The following is a 26,047-nucleotide window of genomic DNA, read 5'->3' on the forward strand; positions in this document are numbered from 1 at the left end:
GAGTATCTTTCCGTGAAAAACATTTATCACACTGCGAGCATTTATGATTTTTCTCTCCTGTATGGATTCGGCTGTGACTTATAAGGGAACATGAATGAGCAAATGCTTTCCCACAGTCTAAACATTTGAAGTTTTTTTCCCCAGTGTGAATTTTCACATGGCTTTTAAGGGCTGATGTAGTGCTATAAAATCTTCCACATTCGTTGCATTGATGTGGCTTCTCCCCCGTGTGGGTTTTATGATGTGCGCAAAGGCCTCCCTTGTGTCCAAAACATTTTCCACATTCTAAGCATCTATACGGCTTCTCCCCTGTGTGGAACCTCTGATGGCTTCCAAGGTGTTGTTTTTGGGAAAAGCATTTTCCACACTCCCCACATTTGAATGGCTTCTCCCCCGTGTGGATTCTCTCATGATTCTTAACATGGGCTGGCGAAATAAAACTTTTCCCACATTCCATACATTTATAGGGTAGCTCTCCTTTGTGCCATTTCTGGTGTGTTTGAAGTTCGCAAGAAAACATAAATCGTCTCTCACATTCTGGGCATTCATAGGGTTTTTCTCCAGTGTGAAGTCTCTGATGTCGTCTCAGGTGTGATTTACTGGAAAAACATTTCCCACATTCGAGACACTTTTCTTTTTTCTCCCCTCTATGTGCTTTCTCATGACTACGTAGACTTGAACTATGGGTGAAACATTTCCCACACTCATAGCATTTGTACGATTTTATTCCTGCATGAATCTTCTCATGGGCCCAAAGACTTGAGTTCTGAGAAAAGCTCTTCCCACATTGCCAACACTTGTAAGGTTTCTCCCCTGTGTGAATTCTCTCGTGGATTTTGAGGTTGGCTTTTTTACAGAAAAATTTACCACATTCAAGACACTGATAAGGTTTCTCTGCAGTGTGGATTTTCTGATGTCTAAGAAGTTGTGACTTTTGAGCAAAGCATATGTCACATTCTATACATTTATAGGGACTTTGGCTGGGGTGGCTTCTGAGATCTTTGGTGTCTGTTCTAGAGAAGGTTTTCTCACCCTCCAATCCTTGACTGGATCCGCTTCCCACATGCACCTTCCTGTGGGTCAAAAGGAGGGACCTGCGAGCAAAGGATTTCCCACACTCTGAGCATTCATGGCTTCTTTTGTGGTTTTCCAGAGTGCTGCTTCTGTCTGATGGGGGATCCAAGAGTTTCCCAGGCTCCATCCTGTATTTCTGTTGATGGTTAGCTTGTAGATAAATCTTTGGAAACGATATTTTATTTCTGTGAAAAAAAAATATAAATGAAGAATAAATTTCCTTTTGAGAAAAGTAGAGAATCACAGGCTACTCATCTTGAAAGGGACCACAAAGGTCTTCCAGTCTGACCCTCTGCAGTACACCCCAGATCAAATCTCCACTGATTTTGTCCCCCCACATCTCTCAGATGCAACCTCTTCTGCTCTTCATTGTCTCTACCTTTTCCTCCTTGGCTCTTGTCCTACGACAAAGTGAAATAGAAGCTCCGAAGCTAGAGGTACTCCTCAATTTATGAATACAATTGGGGCTGCAATCTCGGTTGTTCAGTGAAGCAATAGTAGTCAAATGGGAGGTCACGTGGCCACTTCACTCCCCAAACGTAATCTCAGAGTCCTGGTTGGGGTCATTAAATGATCTTGAGCGTTCTTAAGCGGAGGGAGCCCCGGCCAATGGCTGTGGGGGTTTCTCAGGGCTGGGGAGGGCCTGGAGATGAGGCACAGGCCACCCATGAATTGGGAGGCTATTGAAGTGGAATTCAAAGGTGCAGCCATTCCTGGAAGCTTAATCCCCAGACTGGAGGCCTTTGCAACCTTGGGCCATTCTCCAAGCCGCCTGTTCCATATTGTTGCTAAGCAACGTGCTAAGCTATGCTGGCCAGGAATTCTGGGAGCTGAAGTCCACAAGGCATAAAAGGGTCAAGTTTGAAGATGATATGAATAGAATATTCATACCGGTCAAAAAGTACCTTGTGGGTGTGGGTGTGTGTCTGTCATAACTTCAAGGCAGATGGCTGCCTGTCCTGAACTTCCATGGCTGTGTGTGTGTGTGTGTGTGTGTGTGTGTGTGTGTGTGTGTCTCCAGCTGTGCCTGAACTCTTGGCAGAAATCGGGGACCGATCCAAACTCAAGACGTCCTCACTTGAGCTGGGAAGGGAAAAGGGCAGAGACCCCCCAAAGGAGGGACCAGGAATAATGAAACCCCCTTTGTTGGCAGAAGAAGCTGAATGCTCACAAATGCACATGGGGTGATGGAGGAATTAGCAGTGTGAAACCTGGCAGAACGGACTCTTTTTTTCTAGTTTCCTTTGACCTTCCGTGTAGCCCAGGACTGGATCTTCTTCCCAAAGAGCCTTAAATCCATGAAGGGAAAGAGCCTCCATAAGATCTGACCAGCATCAGGGAACCAGGGGCCTCTGGGGATCTGGGGGTCCGGATCAAGGTGCTCACAGGGCCCCCCACCCTGTGCTTGGAGGGGGAGGGAAGATGACAGGAGCCCCCTGAAGCAGCCAATAGGAATCGGGCAGATCCCAGCTTCTGGGCACATCAGCAACTATGTCATAAAGGATGTTTCTATGAGAGAGGGAAAAGACCAATTTCAAACTGAAACAGCCAGGAAAACTTTATGCTGTGTTGCGCTGGGGATGAGATGCCATTTCATGGAAGACAGAGGAGAAGAGAATTAACCACAGTTCAGGGCAACTGAGGAATTAAGGTAGGTCTCTATTAGTGCGGTTAATAAATCCCACAAAAACATCGCATTACGTTGAGACTATTTGAAGTGGTATCTCTATGGAAAATGGAGTAATTGGTTCCAGACTTATAGAAATAGGCAAGAAAAATAATGTTACGTGGCATATGAATAATGAATATCACAGTAAAGAATAACACAAATATCCATAAAAGAATTTAAATGTATGGTTAAAACCACAACAGTACATACAATAGCATTAATTGCACACACACTAACCTGACAATAATTGAATTTGGGGTCACATGAAAGGCAACCTGGCATCGACTTACAATTCACACTAAACTGAATATTACACAATTCAGAGTTACACTTCTCATGATCCTACATTGTATGTGCTGAGCCAGGGGTAGGCAACCTCGACTCTTTTATAACTCATGGACTTCAACTCCCAGAATTGCTATGCTGACTCAGGAATTCTGGAAGTTGACGTCCATGAGTCAGAAAAGAGCCGAGGTTGCCTACCCCTGTCCTAAGCAATTGGTGTTCCAATTAATCCCGAGTGTGTAATTTATCATTGTCTTTTCAATTACCACCAGGTGGCATCCTCAGTCTATAACTGATCCCATTTTTTACAAACTTATCTCTGGATCTTTGTTCACCCTATTGATGAAGAATGAAGAAAAACAGCTAAGGATATAAATAATCACACTTTTCATTTACTCTAACCCCCCCCCCACATAACAATTAAACATTACAAAACAGTAGCAATAAAATTGGAAATGTGCGTATAGTCAAGGCTATGGTCTTCCCAGTTGCAATGTATGGCAGTGAAAGTTGGACCATAAGAAAGGCTGAACGCCAAACAATTGAGGCCTTTGAACTACGATGCTGGAGAAGACTCTTGCAAGTCCCTTAGACTGCAAGGCGATCAAACCGGTCAGTCCTAGAGGAGATCAACCCTGACTGCTCTTTAGAAGGTCAGATCCTGAAGTTGAAACTCAAATACTTTGGCCATCTAATGAAAAGGAAGGACTCACTGGAGAAGAGCCTAATGCTGGGAAAGATCGAGGGCAATAGAAGAAGGGGACGACAGAGAATGAGGTGGCTGGATGGAGTCACTGAAGCAGTAGGCGTGAGCTTAAATGGACTCCAGAAGATGGTAGAGGACAGGAAGGCCTGGAGGAACGTTGTCTATAGGGTCGCAATAGGTTGGACAAGACTTCGCAGCTAACAACAACAAACGTTCTCTGAAGTGTAACCCCTTATATCCAAAAATTAAAACAAAACTGCCGTAAAAACATGTTTGGTTAAATCACCAAGAAAGATTTGATTTCATTTCCTCTTCCTCCTCCTCCTTCCTGGAGCCCCTCCCATTTTCTTCCTCGCCCAGGTAAAACATTCCCTCAAGAGAAATCTGAGCAATGTAAGGATTTTGGGACCCTCTTTCAGGGGGACAAACCACACGGGTGTTTGGAAGGTAGAAAATCTGGGGTGATCAGGGAGGAAAAGGGCACTCCAGAGATATTAAGAACATAATGTAGGACAGGGCTTTTCAACCAGTGGTACGGGCACCACCTGTGGTACATTGGCACCTGGTACGTGACCATCCTAGAAAAGTGGTAGTGGAGGAGGGGAATGGGCTGAACCGGTGGCAGCACCGCAAAAGCCTGAGCGAGAGACGGCCGGAGCTTTTTTTTACAAAAAAAGCACTGCGTGTATGTATTTATGTATGGCGATATATAATACCTACAGCATTACTGATATAACAAATGTTAAATACTTGAAAAAATGTTTATATTTCATTGGTTACTTTCTGGTATATTAAAGGAACTGTGAAAATAATAATAATAAAAAAAATAAGAAGAAAAAGACTGAGGGTGGATAAGGGAGCAAAAAACCACAGAGGATGATGTGGCATCTGCAGGATATTTCCCCCCCTCTTAAACCAGATTATTTTTTAATAACATCCAGGCCAGGGAACCCTAGTCCTGCACCTTTGTCAGCCAAGCCTTCTTGCCCTCCCATCACTTAATCAAAAAATCACTTTTTTTTGGGTGATCATTATGAACTGCTTTCTGTTTTGTGAAAAGATTTCAGGATTAAATGTTTTCTATGCTACAGATGTCTCCGGGACTCCTCTTTGTGGGGACACACAAATGCATGAAAATAATTGCCTCGTTTCGAATCGCCAGATTTTCCGCACACCAAGCTCTGATGCCATCTGTCACCCGGGAAAACCGTCCAGGAGTCCGAGGGTTTCTCTTCAGGGCATTTTTACCTGCAGACCCAGGTAGACACTCCAGAAAAATATTTCCCGCACACCAAACGCACAATTTCTTTTTCTTGTGGATTCTTTGGGGGGGGGGGGGGCAGAGGTCTCAGTGAAGTCATTTCAACACCAACACCGCTTTTGTGAATCCTCCAGGGTTTATCAAAGTTTTCATTACGGGCAGTCCTTGACTTATGATGTCACTTTAACAACTGTTCAAAATTGTGACAAGCGCCGATGGCCCAAAAAAGCAATTCTGGCCATTCTAACATTTTGCCTCTGTTCCCCAAAGTTCTGTGAGTAAATTATGGGCATTTGGCAAACGGCTCTTTTAGGACCAATTCCACGATCTTCCGGCCATGGGATCACAACGTACAACGTTTTTTCCTTGTTTTCTGCAGAAAATGCAAACTTGAAAGAATACATTGACTTAAGACCGCAGTGACTTGTTTATAGTGACTGCACCAATGTCGTAAAATCATATCCAACCCTACGGGTGCCTTGACGGACGACTGCATAAAGCTACGACCACAAATCTGTTCCCAATTCCACCCTACGCTGAGGACTAGCAGCACTCTGCAAAGCATAATCTGCCCTCCCCAACAATTGTAACTCTTTTTTCTCTTGTGTAATCGTTCTGGTAAGTTACTAGTCCTGCACCTTTGTCAGCCAAGCCTTCCTGCCCTCCCATCACTCAATGCGCTTTTGCTTTATTATCTGCTCCCCGATTGTATGCAAGGTTATGTGACTAGAAAAACATTTTCCCCACAGCAAACAATTGTACGATTTCCCCTCTGTGACTGTGTGAAATTCGTGATGAATGGTAAGGTGTGACTTTAAAAAAAAATGTTTCCCGCATTCTTCACAGCTGAAAGGGTAGATCTCCGCTATGGACCTTCTGATGCCTTTTTAGCTTTGATTTACAATGAAAAGGTTTCTCACACTCTGCACACTTGTAAGGCCACCCTCCCGTGTGATTTCTGGTGTGCTTGCAAAGTGACGAAGGATGGGCAAAACATTTCCCGCATTCCAGACATTTGTGTGGTTTCTCTCCAGTGTGGATTCTCTGATGCATCACAAGAGTAGCTTTTTGAGAAAAACATTTATCGCACTCCGAGCACTGATGGGGCTTCTCTCCTGTGTGGATTCGGCTGTGGCTTCTGAGGTGACACAACCGAGCAAATGCTCTCCCACAGTAGAAACATTTGTAGTTTTTTTCCCGTGTGAACTTTTTTATGATTTCTAAGGGCTGATGTGGTACGATAAAATTGTCCGCACTCAACGCACGGATATGGCTTCTCCCCTGTGTGGGTTTTATGATGTGTCCAAAGGGCTCCCCTTTGAGCAAAACATTTCCCACATTCTACGCATCTGTAGGGCTTCTCTCCTGTGTGGACCCTCTGATGCTTTACAAGGTGTTGTTTTTGGGAAAAGCACATCCCACACTCCCCACATTTGAATGGCTTCTCCCCCGTGTGGATTCTCTCATGATTCTTAACATGGGCTGGCGAAGTAAAACTTTTCCCACATTCCCTACATTTATAGGGTAGCTCTCCTTTGTGCCATTTCTGGTGTCTCCGAAGTTCGTAAGAATACATAAACCATTTCTCACATTCTGGACATTCATAGGGTCTCTCTCCGGTGTGGAGACTCTGATGTCTCACCAGGTTGGATTTCCGGGAAAAGGATTAACCACATTCGAGGCACTTCTCGTTTTTCTCCCCTCTGTGCATTTTCTGATGTTTCTGAAGACCTGAACTCTGGGTGAAAGATTTTCCACACTCAAAGCATTTGTAAGGTTTTACTCCTGCATGAATCTTTCCATGGAGCCAAAGACTTGAGTGGTGAGGAAAGCTCTTCCCACATTGCCAACACTCGTAAGGTTTCTCCCCTGTGTGAATCCTCTCGTGGTCTCTGAGGTAGGCTTTTTGACGGAAACATTTCCCACATTCCAGACACTGATAGGGTTTCTCTCCGGTGTGGATTTTCTGATGTGTCGCAAGGTGTGACTTTCGACCAAAGCATAAGTGGCATTCCTCACATTTATAGGGTTTTAGTCTGGGGGGGCTTCCGAGATCTTTGGCATCTTGTCCAGAAAAGGATTTCTCACTCTCCAAACCTTGACTGGGTCCGCTTCCCACATGGACCTTCCTGTGGGTCAAAAGGAGGGATCTGCGAGCAAAGGATTTCCCACACTCTGAGCATTCATGGGTTCTTTCGTGGTCTTCCGGAGTGCTGTTTGTGTCTGACGGGGGATCCAAGAGTTTCCCAGTCTCCATCCTTTGTGGCGCTTGCTGCTTTGGGCTGAATTTCTACTATCTGTCAATAGTTGGTTTGCAGGTGAATCTTTGGTCACAATCTTTTACCCGGTGTTAGAAAGAAAAAGAAAGGGGGAATATTATTTCCTTTTGAGTAATCACAAAATCTTAGCCTTGGAAGGCACCACGAAGGTCTTCCAGTCCCACCCTCTGCCCAGGGTAGGATGCTCAGTACACATGAGACAAAATCTCCAGTGATGGAGCACCCACATCTCTAAGAGGGATGTCCTCAACGTATGACCACAGTTGGGACTGGAATTTCGGTCTTTCAGTGAAGCAGTGGTTAGGTGAGTGGTCACCTGACCACTTCTCTCCACAAATGTAATCCCACACACTGGTTGCAATCATTCAGTAATCTTGGGGGTTCTTAAGTGGAGGGAGGCCTACGGCCTAGGCCAGGGATAGGGAACCTTGGCTCTTTTATGACTCGTGGACTTCAACTCCCAGAATTCCTGACCCAGCACGGCTCAGCTTGGAAACCTCTCCCTTTCCCCTCAGCATGGCTGTCTCAGGAATTCTGGGAGTTCAAGTCCACAAGTCATAAAAGAGCCAAGGTGGCCTACCCCTGGCCTAGGCAATGGTTGTGGGGGTGGCTCAGGGGTGGGGTTGGTCCTGGGGATCAGGCACAGGTCACCCATGAGTTGGGGGGTGCTGAAGTGGGTTGTAAATCTGCCCCCCCTCTAAAAGTGTGCACTGTGTCAGCCTGGCTATGCAAAAACAATCCTGATGCACAGCAATGCTGGGGTGGGCCTGGGCCTTAAATAGAGGCCTGGGGGCCTCAGCCAGCTCCCACTGACCCCAGGACTGGACATCTGCCCAGTGTCATCATCGCCACTGAGAAATGCAACTTCTCTCCACAAGTGTAATCCCACACACTGGTTGCAATCATTAAGTATCTTTGGGGGTTCTTAAGTGGAGGGAGGCCTAGACAATGGTTGTGGGGGTGCCTCGGGGATGGGGATGGTCCTGGGGATCAGGCACAGGTCGCCCATGAGTTGGGGTGGATGGGGTTGAAGTGGGATGTAAAGCTGCCCCCTCTAAAAGTGTGCACTGTGTCAGCCTGGCTATGCAAAAACAATCCTGATGCATAGCAATGCTGGGGTGGGCCTGGGCCTTAAATGGAGGCCTGGGGCCCTCAGCCGTTTCAGACATCTGCCATTGACCCCAGGACTGGACTTCAGCCCAGTGTCATCATTGCCACTGAGAAATACCGCTTCAAAGCCCAGATCGGAGGCCTTTGCAGCCTTGTGCCATTCTCCAAGCCTCATGATCCATACCGTTTCCAAGCAAAGTGTTCCAAAGCATCTCTAAGCTTCTTCAGGACCCCCTCAACTCGCACATGCCCTGTGCCGGCACTCACATGGCCCCTCCTGCCCACTTAAGGCAACCCCAGATTCCTCACCTGAGACTTTGTCTGCTGAATGACCCATGAAATTGCTTAACAACTAGGCCCACATGTGAAGGATTGCAACGTTTGAGCAGAGCAGCCAAGTCACATCTCAATGACCGCTTCACGCAACGACCAAGATTCCGGTCCGAATTGTGGTAGTAAGTCCAGAATGAACTATAAGGTAAAGCTAAAGGTTCCCCCGCACACGCGTGCTAGTCACTTCCGACTCTAGGGGCCGGTGCTCATCTCCGTTTCAAAGCCGAAGAGCCAGCGCTTGTCCGAGGACGTCTCCGTGGTCATGTGGCCGGCATGACTAGACGCCAAAGGCGCACGGAACACTGTTACCTTCCCATCGGAGTGGTCCCTATTTTTCTACTTGCATTTTTCCGTGCTTTCGAACTGCTAGGTTGGCAGAAGCTGGGACGAGTAACAGGCGCTCACTCTGTTACGCGGCACTCGGGATTCAACCCGCCAAACTGCCGACCTTCTGATCGACAAGCTCAGCGTCCTAACCCACTGAGCCACCGCGTCCCTTTTGAATGAACTATAGAAATCAGGAAAAAATTAAGGCATCACATACGAGAAGGAAAGAGACTTCAGGCTACTGTAACCAAGTCACCCATTTCTGATTCCTTTTCTTCCTTCCTTCCTTCCTCTGATTTTGCACTTATGAACTCCATCCCATCATTGCTAAGGCTTAAGGCAACGCGATGTCCATTCGACTACTTTAAACTTGTTTTCTTTTTTTTTCCCCTCCCCCAAACCCTCCCCTCTCCGTTGCAATGAGGTCAGTCTGCGTTAAGAACCACATTAGAAATCTCGATACATGTTTTAAAGCTCCCTTTACTCCAGGGGTCTTCAAACTTGGCCCTTTTAGGACTTGTGGACTCCAACTCCCAGAATTCCTCAGCCAGTGTACCTGGCTGAGGAATTCTGGTAGTTGAAGTCCACAAGTCATAAAAGGGCCAAGTTTGAAGACCCCTGCATTACTCCATTTGTTCAACCGGAATGGAGGGCGATGCATGCTCAGAGACCTCCTGCTCTGACGGACCAGAGAGAGACCTTCGGAAAGCAACTTCCCAAAAGATCCTTCGCGGGGAGCCTCGGCCGGGCGAGGAGGGGGCAGATCCAGCCCGGGGAGGGATCCCCCCCTTTGCCCCGCTCCCTGGAGGGAAGGGAAGGGATCCGCTCCCTGCAGGCGACGCCAGAGCCGAATCTCCCCAAGGAAATCCCTGCAAGCCGAAAAGGCGGATCCGCAGCTACCTTTCTCCCGGCGGGGAAAAGCTCTCCTTGGCAGGAGGGGCGAGAGCAGCCCGGCCTGCCCGGATCGGGATCCAGAAGCCTCTCCCGAGGTTTGCAGCGCCGTTTCTGCTAGGACAGGGGGTAGGTAGGAAACCTCGGCTCTTTTATGACTCGCGGACTTCAACTCCCAGAGTTCCTGAGTCAGCATAGCATAGCATAGCGGTCTCAGGAATTCTGGGAGTTGAAGTCCACGAGTCATAAAAGAGCCGAGGTTGCCGAGCCGTTAGGTCAGGAGGAAGCGAGACGCGGGGAAGGAAGCGACGGTCTAGGAGTGGGAGGTTCGAGGGGGCGGGGCTTCCGGTCTCCTCTCGGGCTCCGCCTCCGCCTTGCAGCCCCACCCCTTGGCCGCTCCTCTTCCTTCCCCCCTCCCGTCCGGGATGAGGTGCTCCGAAACCTCCCCTGATCCTCCGACGGGCGCCGGTGTCGAGGTTTACCTCTGCCCATGGGAAGAGTGCCCCTCCCTGACCGCTGGAAGCGGGGCAGCTCTTTCTTCTTCAGTGTGGGTGCTTGTGTGAGGCTAGGCCAGGGGTAGGCCACCTGGGCTCTTTGATGACTCGTGGACTTCAACTCCCAGAATTCCTGAGCCAGCCTGGCTCAGCTTGCAAACTTCTCCCTTTCCATTCAGCACAGCTGGCTCAGGAATTCTGGGAGTTGAAGTCCACGAGTCATAAAGCGGCCTAGAGCAGGGGTAGGCCACCTTGGCTCTTTTATGACTTGTGGACTTTAACTCCCAGAATTCCTAAGCCAGCCTGGGTCAGCTTGGAAACCTCTCCCTTTCCCCTCAGCATGGCTGGCTCAGGAATTCTGGGAGTTGAACTCCACGAGTCATAAAGCAGCCTAGTCCAGGGGTAGGCCACCTTGGCTCTTTGATGACTCGTGGACTTCAACTCCCAGAATTCCTGAGCCAGCCTGGCTCAGCTTGGAAACTTCTCCCTTTCCCCTCAGCACAGCTGGCTCAGGAATTCTGGGAGTTGAAGTCCACGAGTCATAAAGCGGCCTAGAGCAGGGGTAGGCCACCTTGGCTTTTTTATGACTTGTGGACTTCAACTCCCAGAATTCCTGAGCCAGCATGGCTCAGCTTGGAAACCTCTCCCTTTCCCCTCAGCATGGCTGGCTCAGGAATTCTGGGAGTTGAACTCCACGAGTCATAAAGCAGCCTAGTCCAGGGGTAGGCCACCTTGGCTCTTTGATGACTCGTGGACTTCAACTCCCAGAATTCCTGAGCCAGCCTGGCTCAGCTTGGAAACCTCTCCCTTCCCCTCAGCATGGCTGGCGGCAGAAGAAGGGGAGGCATATTATTATATAAAACTGTTAATTAACTCTGATCCTGACCGTTGAGATTTGCCATCTAGCCACACGACACGCAGGAAGTGTGACTTTTCTCTCGCAGCCCCTGCCATGGAGAAGACACTTTCTTGGGGGACCTTGCAGAAACCACTCACCCACCCACTCTTGTAGCCTAGGAAAGCTGTAAATGGCTGTTTCTTCCCCCCACACACACACCTCCAATTCCTGGGGCAGGCTAAGGCTGGGACTGGAGGATTAGTGATTGGGGTGCCTGTGTCTGTGTGAGTGTCAGGACCCACCCCAAACCACGTCTTAGGAAGACAAAATTCTTGGAGTCAAATCTATTCCAAAAAGAATCTTTACTATGACATGCTTGGTTGTAGGAAAAGAGACAGGACTTAATATTATCCCATGAAGTAAACCCTTATAAAGAGTTCCTGGCTTAACCCCCCTTAACCCCATTTGGTCAGTCCCCCATCCTTTCTCTCGTATCATCCATCTCATGGGAAAAAGGAACTTAGGACCCTTCATGTTTATTGCTGTCTTCCCTGACAAAAGCCAGATGCTAGCCCCCCCCCTATTGTTTCCCCAGTTCAAAGGGCTTCTCCTTTCCTTTGAAATGCCTAATACCGGTTCAATACACATCTATCCTCTTCTCTTCAGGAGATGGCAGAATCCATGGAATAATGTTTGAAACATTCCATTTATGAATATGATATACCATAAATGGATTCTGACAGTGAGTGTGTGTCAGGCACCTATTCCGTTGGTTTTCTTTCTGTTATCTTTGTAAGCCAACAAATCCCCTCTCCCCTCAAGAGTCATCCTTTACAAGAAGGGGGCCGTAGAACCAAATAGGTGGATAGAAGTTTTCCCCACAAGGCAAACCAGTCGCCCCGTGAGACGGATGGTTTCTAAATTGGATAATAAATAAATGAGAATAAACATGTATCCAGATCTGGGTCATAAAGTACCTTTTGTGGGGGGTTCCCTCATAACATCAAACGAGCGCAGATTGATGGCTGCCTGTACTGAACTTCCCTCTCTCTCTCTCTCTCTCCCCCCCCTTCCATCTGGGCCTGAACTCATGGCTGAAAGGGGGGGACCGATCCAAACTCAGCCGCTCTCCCTTGAGCTGGGAAGACGGCAGGGATCCCCCACAGGAGGGACCAAGAACAATGTCGGCAGAAGGAGCCGAATGCTCACAAATGCGGGGAGGCGGGTGGGGGAGAGGAGGAATTAGCAGTATTAAAAGCTGGTTTTTTTCTGGTATCCGTTGACCTTCCCGGTAACCCAGGACTGGATCTTTTTCCCAGAGAGCCTTAAATCCATGAAGGGAAAGAGCCTCCGCAAGATCTGACAAGCATCAGGCAACCAGGCGCCTCTAGAGAAACCAGGTGTCTGGATCAAGGTGCTCACAAAGGGTGGGGGAGGGAAGATGCCAGGAGCCCCCTGAAGCAGCCAATAGCAGTCGGGCAGATCCCAGCTTCTGGGCACATCAGCAACTATGTCACAGAGGATGTTTCTAGCGGAACCAGAGGGTACAGACCCATTTCCAAAGTAAAACAGCTAGGAAAACATTGTGCTGTACTGGGTTGGGGATGAGGTGCCATTTCATGGAGACAGAGGAGAAGAGGATTAATCATGATTCAGAACAAGCAAGGAACTAAGCCACGTTCCGTTTGGCGATGTGAATGAAATCCCACAGAAAAAGATCCCAATAGAATTTACACTTCCCGCTTCCCACATGGACCTTCCAGTGGGTCAAAAGGAGGGATCTGCGAGCAAAGGATTTCCCACACTCTGTGAGCATTCATGCGTTTTTTTGTGTGTGGTTTTCCGGAGTGCTGCTCCTGTTGTGACGGAGGATCCAAGAGCTTCCCAGGCTCCATCCTGTATTTCTGTTGATAGTTAGCTTGCAGATAAATCTTTGGAAACGATATTTTATTTCTGTGAGGGGAAAAATAGAAATTTCAATTCAACCCGGGAAGTCCGAAGTGTCCAGCGAGGGAGGGTGGAGTCAAAAGAACCAAGATGGCGGCTGTTTTGAAGGGCATCACATACACAGCTAAAAAGCAGCAGGCCTTTGACTGCAGAATGTGCCACAATCTGACTCCCATCTTGACTTTTCTTAAACTCCCTGAAAACAGCTCTCTTGATTATTTTGAACAATAATTTTATTAAGGATTATGTTCACAGTTCAAAGGAAGAAACCTAATACAAACATCTCTGTGTGAATGTATGAAAAAGAGGATGTGATAAAAAGGAAACCCTCCCCAAAAGACAATAGGAAAAAGAAACTTTCAATCTTTATCCTCAGCCAACATATATTCAACATCAATATTTTATCGCTAAATAAGCAAACGGATGCATCCTAATTCCACCCTCCCCCCACCCACCCCCATTTTCTCCTCAGCTGAATCTTCAGTTCTCCTCACTGATCCACAAACGGCTAGTAAGAATTAACAAAAATGCCTGGGTGCCTTGATTTTGGACTGCAAGCAATTTATGACTGGAAATCCATTCCAAATTGTGGCCATAACTTTAGGACTACCTGTACTCTGCAAAACATTATACATACTCCCCACACATTTATAACTCTGTTGTGTAATCATTCTGGTAAATTACTAATGCTGCTTTGTGAGAACATCCTTGCACTCCCAAGACTTTTGCTCTTTTCCCTCATTGTGTACTCACTCCTAGTATTTGAGGTTGCTTCACTAGAAAAAATATTTTTCCCACATCAATCATTTTTAGGATTTTCCTTCCGGGTCTGTGTGATGTTCCTGGTAAACGTTAAGATTTGACTGTTGAAAAAAAGTGTTCACAACTGAGGAGATTTATCTCTGCTATGGACTTTCTGGTGCATTTTTAGGTTTGATTTACGATGAAACTTTTTCTCGCACTCTGCACACTTATAAGACTACTCTCCTATGTGACTTCTGGTGTGCACGCGAAGTGTGGAAGACTGGACAAAACATTTCCCACACTCCAGACATTTATATGGTTTTTCTCCAGTGTGGATTCGTTGATGCATCACAAGAGTATCTTTCCGTGAAAAACACTTATCACACTCTGAGCATTTGTGAGGTTTTTCTCCTGTATGGATCCGGCTATGATACATAAGGTAAGATAAATGAGCAAATGTTCTCCCACAGTCTAAACATTTGAAGTTTTTTTCCCCAGTGTGAATTTTTCTATGGCTTTTAAGGGCTGATGCGGTGCTATAAAATCTTCCACATTCGTTGCATTGATGTGGCTTCTCCCCCGTGTGGGTTTTATGATGTGACCAAAGGCCTGCCTTGTGTGCAAACCATTTTCCACATTCTAAGCATCTGTAGGGCTTCTCTCCGGTGTGGACCCTCTGATGGCTTCCAAGTTCTTGTTTTTGGGAAAAGCATTTCCCACACTCTCCACATTTGAATGGCTTCTCCCCTGTGTGGATTCTCTGATGAATCTGAAGATGGGCTGGCGAAATAAAACTTTTCCCACATTCCATACATTTATAGGGTAGCTCTCCTTTGTGCCATTTCTGGTGTCTTTGAAATGCATAAGAATCCACAAATCGTCTCTCACATTCTGGGCATTCATAGGGTCTCTCTCCGGTGTGACGTCTCTGATGTCGAAGCAGATCTGATTTCTTGGAAAAACATTTCCCACATTCGAGGCACTTTTCGTTTTTCTCCCCTCTGTGCGTTTTCTCATGACTCCGAAGACCTGAACTCCGGGTGAAACATTTTCCACACTCAAAGCATTTGTACGATTTTATTCCCGTATGAATCCTCTCATGGGCCCAAAGACTTGAGTTGTGAGTAAAGCTCTTCCCACATTGCCAACACTTGTAAGGTTTCTCCCCTGTGTGAATTCTCGCGTGGTTTCTGAGACTGGATTTTTCACGGAAAAAATTCCCACATTCCAGACACTGATAAGGTTTCTCTCCGGTGTGGATTTTTTTATGTGTCGCAAGGTATGACTTTCGACCAAAGGATAAGTTGCATTCCTCACATTTATAGGGTTTTTGGCTGGGGTGGCTTCCCGTATGAATCCTCTCATGGGCCCAAAGACTTGAGTTGTGAGTAAAGCTCTTCCCACATTGCCAACACTTGTAAGGTTTCTCCCCTGTGTGAATTCTCGCGTGCTTTCTGAGACTGGATTTTTCACGGAAAAAATTCCCACATTCCAGACACTGATAAGGTTTCTCTCCGGTGTGGATTTTTTTATGTGTCGCAAGGTATGACTTTCGACCAAAGGATAAGTTGCATTCCTCACATTTATAGGGTTTTTGGCTGGGGTGGCTTTTGGGATCTTTGGATTCTTTTCCAGGAAAGGATTTCTCACCCTCCAAACCTTGACTGGATCCGATTCCCACATGGACCTTCCTGTGGGTCAAAAGGAGGGACCAATGAACGAAGGATTTCCCACACTCTGAGCATTCATGGGTTCTTTCTTGGTTTTCCGGAGTGCTACCTGTGTCAGACGGAGGATCCAAGAGTTTCCCAGGCTCCATGCTTTTTGGCACTTGCTGCCTTGGGATGAATTTCTCCTCTCTGTTGATAGTTGGCTTCCAGGTAAATCTTTGGTCACAATCTTTCACCCAGTGTGAGAAAGAAAAAGAAAGGAGGAATATTATTTCCTTTTGAGAAATCACAAAATCTTAGCCTTGGAAGGTACCACGAAGGTCTTCCAGTCCCACCTGCTGCCCAGGGTAGGATGCTCAGTACACGAGACAAAATCTTCAATGATGGAGCACCCACATCTCTAGGAGGGATGTCCAGTTGGGACTGGAATTTCGGTGTTTCAGTGAAGCAGTGGTTAGGTGAGTGGTCACGTGACCACTTCTCTCCACAAATGTAATCCCACAAACTAGTTGCAAACATTCAGTAATCTTGGGGCTTCCTAAGTGGAGGGTGGCCTAGGCAATGGTTGTGGGGGTGCCTCGGGCGTGGAGCTGGTCCTGGGGATGAGGCACAGGTCACCCATGAGTTGGGGGGGTTGAAGTGGGATACTAAGCTGCCCCCCCTCTAAAAGTGTGCACTGTGTCAGCCCGGCTATGCAAAAACAAACCTGATGCACAGCAGTGGTGGGGTGGGTCTGGGCCTTAAATGGAGGCCTAGGACCCAAAGCCGTTTCAGGCTACTGTAACCCTATTTTTCCTTTTTCTGATTTTGCACTTATGAGCTCCATCCCATCATGACCACCTGATCTTAACTTCCTTGTGAAATATTTTGTGTATTTTATAAAGTCCTACGAAAGAAATAAAAACATGGATCCAGGAAACTACAGACCAATCATACTGACATCAATACTTGGGAAGATCCTAGAAAATGGATCTGCAAAAGCCTAGAAACAAACAAAGCTATCACTAGAAGCCAACATGGGTTTGTCAAAAACAGATCAGGGGAGAAAAAACCTATTACATTCTTTGACCAAGTGACAGAATTAGTGGAACAGCAAAACTACGTGGATACCGTGTACCTGGACTTCAATCAGGCTTGTGACAAAGTAGACCACAGCCGACTTCTTGGCAAGATAGAAAAATTTTGAAAAGTGAGAAAATGAAGGCCCAGTCTAGTAGAATACCAACAAAGAAGAAAAATAACAGCTCTCAAAAGAAACCGGCATCGCTGCATAAAGAACTCTCTGATAAATTGAAAGATAAAAAGGACAAGTATAAGAATTGGAAAGAGGGGCACATAACTAAGTCAGAATATCAGCAAATAGCCCGTGCCTGCAAAGATGAAGTGAGGAAAGCTAAGGCTCAAAATGAACTAAGGCTTGCGACCAAAGTCAAAAATAACAAAAAATGCTTCTTTCAGCATATAAAAAACAAGAAAAAAGGTAAGGAAATGATTGGTCCATTAGTGGGGGAAAGTGGCAAGAACGTGACAAGCAATAGGGAGAAAGCAGAACTTTTCAATTCGTTTTTTGCATCTGTCTTTACACAAAGGGAAAAAACAGTCCAACCTACCCAAACCAGTGCCATAAAAAACAGAATAGAAACGCAAGTTAAGATAGGCAAGAAAATGGTAAGTGAGCACCTGTCCAGCCTAGACGAGTTCAAATCACCAGGACCAGATGAATTACACCCCAAGGTTCTCAAGGAACTGGCAGACGTGATCTCAGAACCACTGAACTATATTTTTCAAAGATCCTGGAGCACTGGGGAACTACCAGAGGACTGGAAGAGAGCTGATGTAATTCCCATCTTCAAAAAAGGGAAAAAAATAGATCCAGGAAACTACAGACCTATCAGCCTAACCTCAATACCTGGGAAGATTCTGGAAAAGATAATCAAACAACAAATCAGCGAACACCTTGATGCAAACAAAGTCATCACTAAAAGTCAACATGGGTTTGTCAAAAACAGATCATGCCAGACAAATCTTATTGCATTCTTTGACCAAGTGACAAAACTAGTGGACCAGAGGAATGCTGTAGAGATAATTTACTTGGACTTCAGTAAGACTTTTGATAAAGTAGATCACAATCTACTACTTGATAAGATAGAAAAATGTGGGTTAGAAAGCATTACCACCAGATGGATTCGTAGCTGGCTGACAGGCCGTACTCAGCATGTGGTCCTCAATGGAACCGCATCTACATGGAAGGAAGTGTGTAGTGGGGTGCCCCAGGGCTCTGTTCTGGGCCCAGTGCTCTTCAATATCTTCATTAACGATTTGGATGAGGGGATAGATGGGGAAACTCATCAAATTTGCAGACGACACCAAGCTGGCAGGAATAGCCAATACTCCAGAAGATAGGCTTAAGATACAGGAGGATCTGGACAGACCTGAACACTGGGCGCTATCTAACAAAATGAAATTCAATGGTGAAAAAAGTAACGTTCTACATTTAGGCAAGAAAAATCAAATGCACAGGTATAGTATAGGTGGTACCTTGCTCGATAGTAGTAACTGAGAGAGGGATCTCGGAGTCTTAGTAGAAAATCACTTCAATATGAGCCAGCCGTGTGCTGCAGCTGCCAAAAAAGCCAACACAGTGCTAGGCTGCATTAACAGAGGGATAGAATCAAGATCAAGTGAAGTACTAATACCACTTTACAATGCTTTGGTAAGGCCACACCTGGAATACTGCATCCAGTTTTGGTCACCACGATGTAAAAAAGATGTCGAGACTCTAGCAAGGGTACAGAGAAGAGCAACAAAGATGATTGGGGGACTGGAGGCTAAAACATATAGGGAACGGTTGCTGGAATTGGGTATGTGTAGTTTAATGAAGAGAAGGGTGAGGGGTGACATGATAGCAGTGTTCCAATATCTCAGGGGCTACCACAAAGAAGAGGCAGTCAAGCTATTCTCCAAAGCACCTGAAAGCAGGACAAGAAGCAACGGATGGAAACTAGTCAAGGAGAGAAGCAACCTAGAACTAAGGAGAAACTTCCTGACAGTTAGAACAATTAACCAGTGGAACAACCTGCCTCCAGAAGGGGTGAATGCTCCAACACTGGAGGTTTTTAAGAAGGGACTGGACAGCCATTTGCCTGAAATGGTATAGGGTTTCCTGCCTGAGCAGGGGGTTGGACTAGATGACCTCCAAGGTCCATTCCAACTTTATATTTTATTATTATTATTATTATTATTATTATTATTATTATTATTATTATTATGTGGGATAAACTGCATCACCACCATATGTGGATCCAAAACTGGCTGATGAAACACACTCAACGTAAAGTCCTTAACTGAACTAAATTATGCCATCACCCAGCATCGTTTCGTTGCATTTTGTTTTGTCAAATATTTAAAAAACTATATGCTTATTCTCCAAACCAAGATTTAATCCAATTTGGTTTACTCACCTTTAAAGTTGCAGCTGAGAGGTCTCTGGGTCACTTGTTCCCCCTCGGAGTCCAGGCCAGGGATGACCCCCCCACTGCCGACCAGTTTGATTTCTCCTGAATCCATTGGCCCTTTGTGCAGGAAGCTGCTTCTCCAACTGGGCCACGATGTCCAAATTCTCTAGAATGGATTCCCGGCCAAAGGTTGGTTGGGTCCCAATCCAAGAACGCCCCCCTTCTCCTCTGTGGAGCTCACGGCCACATCCTCACTGGTTTTCTGCAAAGAGAAATGAAAAAGGCTCAGATGCTGAACATAATCTGTAAATGAAGGACGCTGCTTCTCCAACTGGGCCACGGATGTCCAAATTCTCTAGAATGGAGTCCTGGCTAACGACCAGCTTCAAAACCTCCTTTGGAAAATAATCCACCAAGAAGGGGCCGCGCATCGCAGCAAAACAAAGGAAACACAACATTTAGAAACGGGTTGCCAACCGAAGCAAAGTAAAGATTTAGCCTGAAAACAAAGGATTTTATTTTTTCGCCTTTTTTAGACAGGAGCACAAAGAAAGAGGCCTAAAGGCCACAGGATCTCAATTCAACTAATTCAAACTTGTTTTCTTTCCCCACCCCCCAAACCCTCCCTTTCCCGTTGCAACGAGGTCAGTCTGTCTTCAGACCACAATAGAAATCTCAACAAACCTCTTAAAGCTCCGCTTACTCCATTTGTGCAGCCGCACCGGCGGGATCTGCATGCTCGGAGACTTCCTGCTCTGACGGACCACAGAGAGACCTTCTGAAAGCAACTGCAACAAACCTCCTCCCAGGATCCACCCGGAGCCCCGCGGGGAGCCTCGGCCGGGCGAGGAGGGGGCAGATCCAATCCGGGGAGGGATCCCCCTTTGCCCCCCTGGAGGGAAGGGAGGGATCCGCTCCCTGCAGGCGACGCCAGAGCCGAATCTCCCCAAGGAAATCCCTGCAGGACGAAGAGGCGGATCCGCAGCTACCTTTCTCCCGGCGGGGAAAAGCTCTCCTGGCAGGAGGGGCGAGAGCAGCCCGGCCTGCCCGGATCGGGATCCAGAAGCCTCTCCCGAGGTTTGCAGCGCCGTTTCTGCTAGGACAGGGGTAGGTAGGAAACCTCGGCTCTTTTATGACTCGCGGACTTCAACTCCCAGAATTCCTGAGACCGCTATGCTATGCTATGCTGACTCAGGAACTCTGGGAGTTGAAGTCCGTGAGTCATAAAAGAGCCGAGGTTTCCTACCCCTGGCCTAGGCCGCTTTATGACTCGTGGACTTCAACTCCCAGAATTCCTGAGCCGGCCATGCTGAAGGAAAGGGAGAGATATCCAAGCTGAGACGTGCTGGCTCAGGAATTCTGGGAGTTGAAGTCCACGAGTCATAAAAGAGCCGAGGTTTCCTAGCCCTGTCCTAGCAGAAACGGCGCTGCAAACCTCGGGAGAGGCTTCTGGATCCCGATCCGGGCAGGCCGGGCTGCTCTCACCCCTCCCGCCAAGGAGAGCTTTTCCCCGCCGGGAGAAAGGTAGCTGCGGCAAGAATCGAGGATCCAAGAGGCCTCAGCTCCGGAATGGATTATTTGTAGCTCAGGGTTGAACTGTCTTTGGTGTCCTCTATGAGTTTGGTTGTTTCCTTGCAGATGTTTCATTACCCAACTAGGTAACGTTATCACTGCTAAGGATGTTACTTAGCGCTGATAATGTTACCTAGTTGGGCAATGAAACGTCTGCAAGAAAACAGCCAAGCTCAGAGGACACCAAGGTCCTCCCACCAGCTCTGGCCAAAGAGCCCCTTCTTGTCTCAGCGCATGGAGCTTCTCATCCTTCCATCAGTTGAGAGGGAACCTCATCCATTCCTGGGCTGGACTGTGGCTGTCAATCAAAGAAGCGATCTCCTAGGAAGCATGAAGGCTTTCTGCAGCCTTCATCCATGACCTCCCTATCCAACCCTCAGAGTGGAGGCTGGGAAAGGGCTTGGACCGTCGGTCAATAAATGCAGCTTCTCTGCTGTGGACCTCTTGCCTGTGTTTCATCTCCCACGGTGGGAACCAACCACTCAGGGACCCTTCAAAGTCCCAGCAATCTACAGCTACCTTTTTTGACAGCTGCCAGAAGACTTTTTTTGGTGTTGCCTCTTAACTGGATGGTAAACGTTTTAACTCCTGGGAGTTTTTAATTCAAATATCTTCAGGTCTTAGAATGGTGTGTAATAGCCACTGGTGTAATGCTTGGGTGACACTTCATCATGAGCCCTTTCAAATACTCACACGCAAGCCTCACATTAAATAAATTTGGGGTTGTATGAAACGCAACATGACGCATCAATTTACAATTAACTAACCCGATTACATAATTGAAAGTCGCCCTTCTTGTGACCTACGATGTACCTCCTAAGTAAGATGTGCTTCATTTGATCAGGAGTGGGTCAGGCACATATAAATAGCCACCAACGATCTGCCCTTAAGAGCAGGGGTCCTTCCCAATCCACGAGGACATTTTTCCCAAAAGTTCATCCGAAATCGACACCTTTCAATTCAACCCGGGAAGTCCGAAGTGTCCAGCGAGGGAGGGTGGAGTCAAAAGAACCAAGATGGCGGCTGTTTTGAAGGGCATCACATACACAGCTAAGAAGCAGCAGGCCTTTGACTGCAGAGTGCGCCACAATCTGACTCCCATCTTGACTTTTCTTGAACTCCCTGAAAACAGCTCTCTTGATTATTTTGAACAATAATTTTATTAAGGATTATGTCCACAGTTCAAAGGAAGAAACCTAATACAAACATCTCTGTGTGAATATATGAAAAAGAGGATGTGATAAAAAGGAAACCCGCCAAAAAAGATAATAGGAAAAAGAAACTTTCAATCTTTATCCACAGCCAACATATATTCAACATCAATATTTTATCGCTAAAGAAGCAACCGGATGCATCCTAATTCCACCCTCCCCCCACCCACCCACATTTTCTCCTCAGCTGAATCTTCAGTTCTCCTCACTGATCCACAAACGGCTAGTAAGAATTAACAAAAATGCCTGGGTGCCTTGAGTTAGGACTGCAAGCAATTTATGACTGGAAATCCATTCCAAATTGTGGCCATAACTTTAGGACTACGGTACCTGTACTCTGCAAAACATTATACATACTCCCCACACATTTATAACACTGCTGTGTAATCACTCTGGTAAATTACTAATGCTGCTTTGTGAGAACATCCTCGCACTCCCAAGACTTTTGCCCTTTTCCCTCATTGTGTACTCAGTCCTAGTATTTGAGGTTGCTTCACTAGAAAAAATATTTTTCCCACATCAATCATTTTTAGGATTTTCCTTCCGGGTCTGTGTTATGTTCCTGGTAAACGTTAAGATTTGACTGTTGAAAAAAAGTGTTCACAACTGAGGAGATTTATTTGTGCTATGGACTTTCTGGTGCATTTTTAGCTTTGATTTACGATGAAACTTTTTCTCGCACTCTGCACACTTATAAGGCTTCTCTCCTGTGTGACTTCTGGTGTGCACACGAAGCGTGGAAGACTGGGCAAAACATTTCCCACACTCCAGACATTTATATGGTTTTTCTCCAGTGTGGATTCGTTGATGCATCACAAGAGTATCTTTCCGTGAAAAACATTGGTCACACTCTGAGCATTTGTGAGGTTTTTCTCCTGTATGGATTCGGCTATGATTTATAAGGTAAGATGAATGAGCAAATGTTCTCCCACAGTCTAAACATTTGAAGTTTTTTTCCCCAGTGTGAATTTTTCTATGGCTTTTAAGGGCTGATGCGGTGCTATAAAATCTTCCACATTCGTTGCATTGATGTGGCTTCTCCCCCGTGTGGGTTTTATGATGTGCCCAAAGGCCTGCCTTGTGTCCAAAACATTTTCCACATTCTACACATCTGTAGGGCTTCTCTCCGGTGTGGACCCTCTGATGGCTTCCAAGTTCTTGTTTTTGGGAAAAGCATTTCCCACACTCTCCACATTTGAATGGCTTCTCCCCTGTGTGGATTCTCTGATGAATCTGAAGATGGGCTGGCGAAATAAAACTTTTCCCACATTCCATACATTTATAGGGTAGCAATCCTTTGTGCCATTTCTGGTGTCTTTGAAATGCATAAGAATCCACAAATCGTCTCTCACATTCTGGGCATTCATAGGGTCTCTCTCCAGTGTGAAGTCTCTGATGTCGCACCAGGCTTGATTTCTTGGAAAAACATTTCCCACATTCGAGGCACTTTTCGTTTTTCTCCCCTCTGTGCGTTTTCTCATGACTCCGAAGACCTGAACTCTGGGTGAAACATTTTCCACACTCAAAGCATTTGTACGATTTTATTCCCGTATGAATCTTCTCATGGGCCCAAAGACTTGAGTTCTGAGAAAAGCTCTTCCCACATTGCCAACACTTGTAAGGTTTCTCCCCTGTGTGAATTCTCGTGTGGATTCTGAGACTAGAATTTTCACGGAAAAAATTCCCACATTCCAGACACTGATAAGGTTTCTCTCCGGTGTGGATTTTCTGATGTGTCGCAAGGTGTGACTTTCGACCAAAGGATAAGTTGCATTCCTCACATTTATAGGGTTTTTGGCTGGGGTGGCTTTTGGAATCTTTGGATTCTTTTCCAGGAAAGGATTTCTCACTCTCCAAACCTTGACTGGATCCGATTCCCACATGGACCTTCCTGTGGGTCAAAAGGAGGGACCAATGAACGAAGGATTTCCCACACTCTGAGCATTCATGGGTTCTTTCCTGGTTTTCCGGAGTGCTACCTGTGTCAGACGGAGGATCGAAGAGTTTCCCAGGCTCCATGCTTTCTGGCACTTGCTGCCTTGGGATGAATTTCTCCTCTTTGTTGATAGTTGGCTTCCAGGTAAATCTTTGGTCACAATCTTTCACCCGGTGTTAGAAAGAAAAAGAAAGGAGGAATATTATTTCCTTTTGAGAAATCACAAAATCTTAGCCTTGGAAGGCACCACGAAGGTCTTCCAGTCCCACCTGCTGCCCAGGGTAGGATACTCTGTACACATGAGACAAAATCTTCAATGATGGAGCACCCACATCTCTAGGAGGGATGTCCAGTTGGGACTGGAATTTCGGTGTTTCAGTGAAGCAGTGGTTAGGTGAGTGGTCACGTGACCACTTCTCTCCACAAATGTAATCCCACAAACTAGTTGCAAACATTCAGTAATCTTGGGGCTTCTTAAGTGGAGGGTGGCCTAGGCAATGGTTGTGGGGGTGCCTCGTGGGTGGGGCTGGTCCTGGGGATCAGGCACAGGTCACCCATGAGTTGTGAGGGGTTGAAGTGGGATACAAAGCTGCCCCCCCTCTAAAAGTGTGCACTGTGTCAGCCCGGCTATGGAAAAACAAACCTGATGCACAGCAATGGTGGGGTGGGTCTGGGCCTTAAATGGAGGCCTAGGGCCCTCAGCCGTTTCAGGCTACTGTAACCCTATTTTTCCTTTTTCTGATTTTGCACTTATGAGCTCCATCCCATCATGACCACTTGATCCTAACTTCCTTGTGAAATATTTTGTATATTTTATAAAGTCCTACAAAAGAAATAGAAACATGAATCCACGAAGCTACAGACCAATCATACTGACATCAATACCTGGGAAGATCCTAGAACATGGATCTGCAAAAGCCTAGAAACAAACAAAGCTATCACTAGAAGCCAACATGGGTTTGTCAAAAACAGATCAGAGGAGAAAAAACCTATTACATTCTTTGACCAAGTGACAAAATTAGTGGAACAGCACAACTACGTGGATACCACATACCTGGACTTCAGTAAGGCATGTGACAAGGTAGACCACAGCCGACCTCTTGGCAAGATAGAAAAATGTGGGATAAACTGCATCCCCACCAGATGGATCCATAACTGGCTGATGAAACACACTCAACGTAAAGTCCTTAACTGAATTAAATTATGCCATCACCCAGCATCGTTTCATTGCATTTTGTTTTGTCAAATATTTAAAAACTATACGCTTATTCTCCAAACCAAGATTTAATCAAATTTTGTTTAAAGGTAAAGGTAAAGGCCCCCCGCACATGCATGCTAGTCGTTTCCGACTCTAGGGGCCGGTGCTCATCTCCATTTCAAAGCCAAAGAGCCAGCGCTTGTCTGAGGACGTCTCTGTGGTCATGTGGCTGGCATGACTAGATGCCAAAGGCGCACGGAACGCTGTTACCTTCCCACCGGAGTGGTCCCTATTTTTCTACTTGCATCTTTTACGTGCTTTCGAACTGCTAGGTTGGCTGAAGCTGGGACGAGTAACAGGCGCTCACTCTGTTACGCGGCACTCGGGATTCGACCCGCCAAACTGCCGACCTTCTGATCGACAAGCTCAGCGTCCTAACCCACTGAGCCACCACGTCCCAATTTGGTTTACTCACCTTTAAAGTTGCAGCTGAGAGGTCTCTGGGTCACTTGTTCCCCCTCTGAGTCAAGGCCAGGGATGACCCCCCCACTGCTGACCAGTTTGATTTCTCCTGGATCCATTGGCCCTTTGTGCAGGAAGCTGCTTCTCCAACTGGGCCACGATGTCCAAATTCTCTAGAATGGATTCCCGGCCAAAGGTTGGTTGGGTCCCAATCCAAGAACGCCCCCCTTCTCCTCTGTGGAGCTCACGGCCACATCCTCACTGGTTTTCTGCAAAGAGAAATGAAAAAGGCTCAGATGCTGAACATGTAGGACGCTGCTTCTCCAACTGGGCCACGATGTCCAAATTCTCTAGAATGGAGTCCTGGCTAAGGACCAGCTTCAAAACTTCTTTTGGAAAACATCCACCAAGAAGGGGCCGCGCATCGCAGCAAAACAAAGGAAACACAACATTTAGAAACGGGTTGCCAACCGAAGCAAAGTAAAGACTAGCCTGAAAACAAAGGATTTTATTTTTCGCCTTTTTTAGACAGGAGCACAAAGAAAGAGGCCTAAAGGCCACAGGATCTCAATTCAACTAATTCAA

General features: G+C 46.6%; 3 protein-coding genes across 4 annotated transcripts in view; all 3 read right to left on the bottom strand.

Moving 5' to 3' along the window:
• LOC310636509 (uncharacterized protein) overlaps positions 1–18,709 on the bottom strand; it is a 29,457-nt gene extending 10,748 nt beyond the window's left edge. Inside the window, exon 1 of the mRNA XM_083356426.1 lies at positions 18,658–18,709. The gene's annotated coding sequence lies outside the window, so the exon portion shown is untranslated. The remainder of the gene's footprint in view (positions 1–18,657) is intronic.
• Positions 13,463–19,472, bottom strand: LOC310636507 (uncharacterized protein). The gene is made up of 3 exons (XM_083356423.1): positions 19,416–19,472; positions 19,090–19,226; positions 13,463–15,857 (listed from the first exon to the last, which is right to left on the bottom strand). The coding sequence occupies exons 2-3, from the start codon at positions 19,193–19,195 to the stop codon at positions 14,194–14,196; spliced, it is 1,770 nt and encodes a 589-aa protein (XP_083212549.1). The 5' UTR covers positions 19,196–19,226; positions 19,416–19,472; the 3' UTR covers positions 13,463–14,193.
• Positions 19,473–21,628: 2,156 nt separating this feature from the next.
• LOC310636513 (uncharacterized protein) lies at positions 21,629–25,650 on the bottom strand. Of its 2 annotated transcripts, none has more exons than XM_083356431.1 (2): positions 25,476–25,650; positions 21,629–23,965 (listed from the first exon to the last, which is right to left on the bottom strand). In XM_083356431.1, the coding sequence occupies exons 1-2, from the start codon at positions 25,579–25,581 to the stop codon at positions 22,467–22,469; spliced, it is 1,605 nt and encodes a 534-aa protein (XP_083212557.1). In that variant the 5' UTR covers positions 25,582–25,650; the 3' UTR covers positions 21,629–22,466. The 2 variants fall into 2 exon arrangements, 1 of the variants encoding a protein (XP_083212557.1); XR_014491730.1 differs by lacking the exon at positions 21,629–23,965 and adding an exon at positions 24,558–24,625.
• Positions 25,651–26,047: the final 397 nt, after the last annotated feature.

Source organism: Vipera ursinii (assembly GCF_947247035.1).
Source record: "Vipera ursinii genome assembly, chromosome: 2".
In the NCBI taxonomy this organism is placed as follows: domain Eukaryota; kingdom Metazoa; phylum Chordata; class Lepidosauria; order Squamata; family Viperidae; genus Vipera; species Vipera ursinii.